Raw genomic sequence first — 8499 nt, 5'->3', positions numbered from 1 at the left:
AAAAAAAAAAGATGACTGAAAAGAGGAAAAACCAAAGTGAAGTATGTTCTTACTTCACTCAGTCATTTATTTACTTTATAACAGTAAATAAATATCGGTTCTGCATATCGGTTATCGGGCACATAAACATGCAAATAATTGGTATCGGTATCGGTTATAAAATATCAATATCGGTCGATCACTACAAATTATACATAATATCTAATTATTATTAATATTTAACTTGCACTGGAAAGGTTGCCATGACATCTTGCTAGATTTTGGCAAAAAGTCTCACGGCCTATTTCCAGAACACACGTGCTACACCAGTCGTAAGTGCAATAACTAAAATAATAATTTTCCTAAAGTAACCTTTCTTGTCGCCTGACCAACAGTTTGACATGTAAATAGGTAGGATTCATTTATTTGTGTTATTTTCCACTTTCTTTTCCAGTAATGTGCTTTTCCAGTCTTCATGTTTTCTTTGGCTGCATTCATCAGTCGACTCTAACATTCTTTTAGAGCTCCTGAGATTCAGCTTTATTTTTTTCATGCATGCCTATATTCAATTATATTATTGAAGGGTATCATGTTTTTGATGTTTAAATGATAGCCTAACTGCTTAAAACAGACTGATGACATCTTTAATTACAGAAGTTACTCCTTTATTTTTTTTCCAGAAATGAAAGTTATAAAAAAAATTTAACATTAACTTTATTTTACAGTTAATTCAAATCAAGCATTTATTATTTTTACTATAGTATAAAAATTATATCCTAATATCAATCTACAAAACAAAACATGGTTTTTGCATTCAATCCATTATCACGGTTAAATTAAGGGATTTTGTTTTAAAGAATAACCACATCCCCTTTAAAATCCATGGGTTTATATTTTAGATTATTTTTTCCTTTGTCTGAGTTGCAAGGTGTCAGGTCTGATGATAAAAGGCTATGCATGGGCGACTGGATTTTGCAAATGTTGTAATGGAAATGGCAGATGAGGGACGAAATAGGAACGTTCGTAGTCTGTCAGCGAACGTTACAAAGCGGACTTACTGCAAACCTAATCGGATGTTCGCAACGTCCCCTGTTTGTAGGGAGTGTGCTAACAATCATTCAGAACACCTTAGCATCTGCATAGTAGAGTCTTGGCAACCACCCAGAATGCCTAGCATCATGGTGACAGGTTTTACTCCTCAAGCACCATTCGCATTCACTCCAGAAAATGTAGTTTTTAGTTGAGTACTTTGTATAGATTTATTTCTTCACACATGTGAGCAGAGCAACTCATTTGATTTCCACTCATTTGATGGTTTGTATTGTAATTGTTACACCAGAGTAACTCTGGATTGTGAATCTCTCATCCATTTGGATTTTGATGTCTTTTCCACTGACAGCAATAGATATTTTTTCAGTTCCTTAAGGCCCGTTCAGATGATAAATTCAGTGGCAGCAGAACTTTGCCTGATCGCCTATTGCCGGGGCGTGATGAAACCAGCTCTCTTTCAGGATTGCAGAACTAGCTGAGTTTGAAGTTTAGTGGTTTGAAGCTGAATAGATTGCATTTGGCACTGCTGACAAAGAATTGTGCTGGCTATCACATATTTTACACAAGAGAATTGAAGATATTGCACTGTTTAGTTTCATTGAAAAATACTTGGCTGCAACTGCAAAGGATTGAAGAGACAGATGAAGCACATCCACTCTGTCTTACTCACTGAATGTGTCTAGCTGCCTTCTACTCAATGGCCAAACAGAGGCAGGTGTTTCCTGTTTCTGTTAGTCTCTCTCTCTCCTCTGTTCCCTCCTTCCCATGTCTCCTATCGATTTCATAATATAGTGAAAGCACAGGCATGTCATTTTTCATAGTTTGATAAGTCTTAAGCATTGAAATTAAGAAATGTCATTTGTTATGATTAAAAGTGCTCGCAATGCTGTCATAAATATTATGCGTTGCATCTTGGTAAGTAACATTTTGTTCTGCTGGTCTTGTTTTTCTAAGTGTCAGTTATTTAACCAAAGTGTCAACTACTTTTACCAAAAGTAGATGGGTCTAGGGAAAGCACAGTTTTCCTGACCTACGATCATCTCAAAAATCTCCTTCTGTACTTGTCATCCTCAGGTTGTGAAGGCGGTCATGCTCTTCCCCACAATTGAGCGCATGGCCTGTAGCCCTCAAGGCAAGGTCATGACCCCTGTGCTCTGCCGGCTGCGGTACACCTTCTATTTGCCCATCTTCCTGCTGTCCCTCCTTCCAGAGAGGCTGAAGGTCAGCATAGTGCATCTGGCTTTGAGGAATTCATATGCAGTGGACACCTCCATCATTCCAGCCACCGTCAGCCTGATCAATGTAGACTGTGCTGGTGAGTAAACTTTTGACTCGTTCGTAGCAATAATAGGTCGTTTGCATAGCAACGTGCTAACAACTGCTTGCAAGGCCTTAGCAAATGCATTGTAACATGCTAAGAACTGCTTACTTTGGCCGTCCGCGTTCCACAACTGTCCGTGCACTGTGTGTGGCGCAGTTTTCATCATCAGAAGCGTCCGCGTGCAGCCCAGTGTTTGTGTCCTTGCGGACAGTCCATGTACAACAGCGCAGGCACGAGGTAAATGTTGAGACAGAGAGTCCACTAGGTGGTAATGCATGTGTCGGACGCGTTCATCCGTGCTCATCTGCGGTTGAGTGTAGGGCTTGAGTAAACTTTTTCCTCTGTTGTTTCAATAGAACAAGCTCCTGAAAGCCATTTTAATGTGTGATGAGTGGTGTAATTTAGTGATCAATTGGTATATTTCTCTTTCAATAGTACATTTATTTATTTATTTAGTTTTATTTATTTATTTTTGTGGAATTGTGTGTGTGTGTATTTACAGTTTTACAATTTGTGTATACACACAATTTAAACCCATTTATACAATTATACTTATTACAGTTTAATGATAGCTAATAAGATCAGATGTACACAAAAGTGCTTAAAGGGTTAGTTCACCCAAAAATGAAAATTAGCCTGTGTTTTACTCACCCTCGAAGCATCCTAGGTGTATATGTCTTTCTTCTTTCAGTCGAATCCAGTCAGAGTTATATAAAAAATTGTCCTGGCTAAATCCTCGGTTTGTACTTCTAATTCGTGACCGGCGTTTTGTTTTGTTCTCTCTCCGCGTCCGTCACTAATCACGCAACGCCGACGTGCTACGACATCCGCCGGAACGGCTTCCGCGTATGACAGATACCGGAAGTGAGAGAAAAGTGTTTATTACGTTTGAAATATGGATATTTTTCTTAAAAAACACATGGATTCGCTACAGAAGGCAGTGTGAGGCACATTTTATTATGGATGCGCGCGCTTTATTTGAGGACTTGTGGACCGTTCAACTGCAACACCCGCTGACTGCAATGATAGAGCTTGGAATAGCCAGGACAATTTTTTATATAACTCTGACTGGATTCGTCTGAAAGAAGAAAGACATATACACCTAGGATGCCTCGAAGGTGAGTAAAACACAGGCTAATTTTCATTTTTGGGTGAACTAACCCTTTAAGTTAAATTAATCAAATATTCACATTTTTTATTATTGATTCATATATGCATTAATATTAGTGCTGGGCGATTAATCACATCCAAAATAAAAGTTTTTGTTTACATTATTTATTTATTTATTTAGTCATTTAGCATATTACATTATATATTTGTGTGTACTGTGTATATTTATTATGTATATATAAATACATAATAACTATACATAGTACACACACATATACTATGTAAACAAAAACTTTTATTTTGGATGCGATTAATCATGATTAATCGTTGCCCAGCACTAATTAATATTTGACTTATTTGAATTCAGCAATTTTGTGTAGGTTACACAAAATCCATAAATTTAAATAAAGTTATTTTACTCAATATTTACTCAGAATTGCTTTTCAAAATTAAATATTGAGAGAATTAAAACAAATATATTGGTAATTTTATTGTCCTGGTTCTTCCGGTCCTTGTGTATTTGTTTATTAAATTCATTCATTCATTTTTCAGCTGCATAACAGTTTAGTACTCTTAGCTTGTTTTAACACATTTTGTTTATTTCATTTCTCATTTTCACACACGTTTATTTCATCACTTTAATCCATTTTCCAAAATTTTCACAGTTTGCCCCCCCTCAGTCACCAAAGAAAATGTTGAAAAAGTACACAAGATACTGTAATAAGTGTATTGTCTCTTGTGATATAAGTGTCAAATATAATGACAAATGATATTATGTGTTTTTTTTGGCCCAGAATATCAACTGGTAATGGTGATGTTTTGTTGTTGTCAGAATGCATCTCACATGTGATAATCTAGTGCAGCATCTTTAATATTCAGAGCATTATTAGACACTGCTGAAGTGTTACTATCACGCAACCTTTCTGTTCACCTCAGTGATGTCCCCTCACTTCTCCATTTCCATCACTCTCAGTTTGGACTCTGCTCCAAAGATCTAATCCTCGTTTCAATGAGGTGCTGAAACCTTTCAAAAGTTCACATGCTGGCATCCTTCCAAACCTCGACTGCTCGGATGCGTTGCTCTCTCTTTATATCTGATGGTAAGAAGTATATCACCACTTCAAAGATGATTCGGCCGATTTAGTTCAGATAAAAAAGTTGAGGCCGAAGCGGGGGAAAATGCAAATAATATTTGAGTGACCGCCAAGAGAGCGTTGTCTCACAATGTTTTGAATAAAGTTTTATTTATCATAACTCATATTTAATCTCCAGGGCTTTCGGTACATGAACTAATGGTGCAGATGAAGTGTTGTGAGTAGGAGTAATTAAGAGGCCTCTCCAGCGAGTGACCGGACCGCTAACGTAGTCTTTCTCTAGGTGAAAGGCTGTGAGTGTTTTCCATGTCTGTTCTGGGAGGAGAGTGATGGATGTTGTGATGGCCGGAGAATCTCTGCCAAAGAGGCCTCAGTAGAGCCCAGAGGCATTAGTGTGAGCTCCACTCTCTAGTCGCTCTGAAGAATCAGTTCTCTCGCTCCCGCGCCCTTCTTTTCTCCTTTTTGTCTGTTTTTTTAGCTGTCCGTTCTACCTTTAGGTTCTTTTCTCTTTTTCTCTCCCTATGTTACGCAGTGAGTTGGAGGTTCGCTCCTGACAGCGCTTGTAAGCATGCTTTTAATCATTAGCACTTCTCATGTAGTGTCAATTGGAATGGATTTTGTTTCTTTTTTCATCTGAATAAAATGTTCAAGTGCAACTCTCTTCCCCTTTCCTTATTAAATACCAACAAATGTTGAAATACTTTGCTGCAAGTAAGTTTAATCTCTTGTTATTCATTGAAAAGGCCAGGTGGTCCTGTATGTACACATGTGCATGCGTGCGTTTTGTACCATTGAGTGCTGCTGGCCCATGACTGCATACGAAAAGCTGCTCTTACTCTCTGTCTTGTATTACATCTGTAATTAATGGCGAGTTGACAGACTTAATTAAGAAAGCATGTTGCTATTAGGTGGAACTTCCTGGGCACATTTAAGGATTTATTTGCTCAGAAATCCCTTTCCTTGAAACTGAGAATGTTGATATTTTGATGTTAACTGCATGTGGAGCATGCACACAATGTCTGTCATGCAGACATCAAGGTTCTGCATCTAGGAGCATAAACGTCAGTGAGGCGTGCCTGCTTGCAAATCCGCAGGGAAAGCGGCTATGTAACAGTCTCTAATATGCCTTATCCTTTCAGTAGACTGCAACACTCCACTTCACACAGCTTCTGTTTTCACTCACCTAACCTCTTATGCCAGTTCTCATGACATGTTTTTTATGATTGAACACTTTTACACTTTTCTAGCCAGGCTTCTGTTGGCCTAATTTATGAGAACCGAGAGATTTGACCCACCATCTTTGGAGATGCAGATTAAACTCCTCTGTCTTTAGTTGTTTTTGCTGTTCCGATCATAATTTGACTCACTTGGGAAAGCGGGAAAACAGAGCGTCGCGGCAAGTGGCTTCCTTTCCTGTTAGAGCGGAACAAAGTTAAAACCGACCTGATTTTGGAACCTAGAGGCTAAACTCGTGGGCTTCTTATCTGCCACCTTACTTTTGAGTCATATTCACTTCCTCCTCCGGCCACCTGTTTCTGCTTGGAAAGTCGGCCAATATGTGGAACACCTTTACATTGGTAGACTAATAACTGAACAAAACACAAAATAACTTTGTTTGGCTGTTGATCAATTGTTGTTTCTTCCTGTAGTTTTTGTTCCCCATTGATGGTCAAAACACAATGGGAACGTGTAGTGGAATGTTTTTTTTTCCAGTGTGTCTCAAAATCTTAAAGCATTTGTTCACTCAAAATTGAAAATCCTGTCATCATTTACTCAACCTCATGTTGTTCCAAACCTGTATGACTTTCTTTCTTTTGAGAAATTCCTCAATTTTGTTTTTCTGTCAATACAGTGGAATTCAGTGTATGTCTACCAACATTCTTTAAAACATCCTCTTTTGTGTTTTGTAGAAGTCATACAGGTTTGGAATGATAAAAAGGTGAGTAAGTGACAGAATTTTTATTATTGGGTGAACTATCCCTGTAAGCATCTTGGCAGTAGCCATATGATATTTATGAGGTCAGACATGGTAACCATAATGCTCTACAATGTTTTACCGCGATCAGTCTATTTCCTTGCAGATGTTCTTTTTTTTATAAACTTGAGAAACATTCATAAGGACCATTTTGCATTAACAGACAACAACAACAAAAAAAATAATACATCATCCGGCAACCATACCAAGAAGTAGTGTTAAAACAATTTAGTCACCATGTCCATGGAAGCTGTTCTAGTATTTGCCTGCACATCACCATTAGATGAAGCAGGACACAATAGAAAGATGCAGTCCTCAATGTGGTGCATAAAGAGGGGCATCTTTGAGATACTCACTGTACTCACAGTTATGCAAAAACAAACAAGATCATCTTTTAAATCTTAAAATAAGCTGCTCCACACAACCTTATAAGACCTCTTGGAACAAATTCGGATTGAAATATCAAGTTTTATTTACACTTATGTAAACTTGTTGCATCTGTTTTCAGTGCTAAAGTTAAACTGCAATGCATTAGGTTATTTTTGACTATTCTGAGATTTTTATAAAGGACTGCATGTCATCTGTTTTGTTATGTTGTTGTCTGTTAGGATCATAGAACTGATGAGAACATGTTTGATTTCATTATTATCTGATGAAGGTTTGAAGGACTGAGGATCGTGACACATCATTTACTCCATTTGAAAATCATTATATAATACAATGGAGTGTCAGGATTTGATCATCTCAAAGCTGAAAACATAGATTCCTGATTTTCCACACTTCTTAGAGCGCTGTGCTGCCTGATATTAAAGGTTTGTCATTTTATGACAATGTGTCCATGGGCTAGTCATTTATATTATTTTTATATTATTATTTTACTTGAGATCCGAGAACCACATCTGCAACTCTTGTGTTAGCCCAGAGGGCAGTAAAAATCCCCTAAAAATGTGGATTTTTTCCCCCCTCATCCAGTACGTAACAACAGTCATTTTTTCGTTGTGGTTTTTGATATATGGCTGAACGGTTGACCTTCCCTAATAATAGAGCCATGCTGAAATTGTAGTTTCTCTATAGAACTTGTTTGTGCAGCAGTTCCTTTATTAGTTACAGTTAATTTCACAACCTGGTCCTCAGGTGTGATCTGTCATGAAAAAAGAAAACACAAGCCACCTCAAAGGGTCGAATAGGAATATCCTGTCTCATTAGGGGTATGAATGAAAAAGTGATGACAGATGATAATGCAAGGTTTGTTTATTAATGTAACTCCCCAAAATTTCTGCTCTGTGACTTTTCTTGAGTTGCAATGGATCACAGCCTCCCACTTTTGTAATGAAAAAAGAAACCTGTATTGTATTTCGGTTGATGTGAGTTTCTATTATACGACATGTGTTATTGAATTGGAAGAGAGAATATAATTGTCACATTCACTTAGCTCTTTTAAAGGCAAATAGAATGAAGAGAAGCACATTGTGATTCTGTGGTCTGTGCAAACGGCTGAGAAACTGAATGAAATGCTGTACTTTGTGTATGTGGACTTCAAACAATTGTGCCGTCATGAACTTGAAATTGTCTTGTTAGTGTAACTAATGCAAAGTGACTGGAGAAAAGAAGTAAATAGATGGTTTTAGAATCAATAAAGGAGTGTGTCATGTAAAATAAATATAAACGGGACAATTTAAAGCAAATGCAAGGAGTAAAGAGGCACGTTAGGCACAGTGGAAGAAGAAAACTTTTTGTTCCCCATCTTGAACTGAACAGAATGGAACATTTAAAAGCTTTTGTTTGTTTGTGAGGCTCCTTCTGCTCCTTGAATCCCTATAGTCTTTTACAGTTGATTTTCTTTTATAAAACATTGAAGATTAGATACCTTGATTAATAGTTGAATATTTGGCTCAATTATGAATTATAATCAGCACGATCATTTTCTCAGTACATATGGGTAGTTGAAATGACAATTCCAACATGTACAT

General features: G+C 37.3%; 1 protein-coding gene across 1 annotated transcript in view; it reads left to right on the top strand.

The window, feature by feature from the left end:
• ldah (lipid droplet associated hydrolase) overlaps positions 1-8499 on the top strand; it is a 52211-nt gene that overhangs the window by 35239 nt on the left and 8473 nt on the right. The window contains 1 exon segment of the mRNA XM_016544581.1: positions 2104-2344. Coding sequence (XP_016400067.1) covers positions 2104-2344 — 241 coding nt within the window.

The sequence above is a fragment of the Sinocyclocheilus rhinocerous genome, unplaced genomic scaffold, assembly GCF_001515625.1.
Source record: "Sinocyclocheilus rhinocerous isolate Xijiao unplaced genomic scaffold, SAMN03320098_v1.1 scaffold8, whole genome shotgun sequence".
Lineage (NCBI taxonomy): Eukaryota > Metazoa > Chordata > Actinopteri > Cypriniformes > Cyprinidae > Sinocyclocheilus > Sinocyclocheilus rhinocerous.
This window is presented reverse-complemented; position numbering and strand designations above follow the sequence as displayed.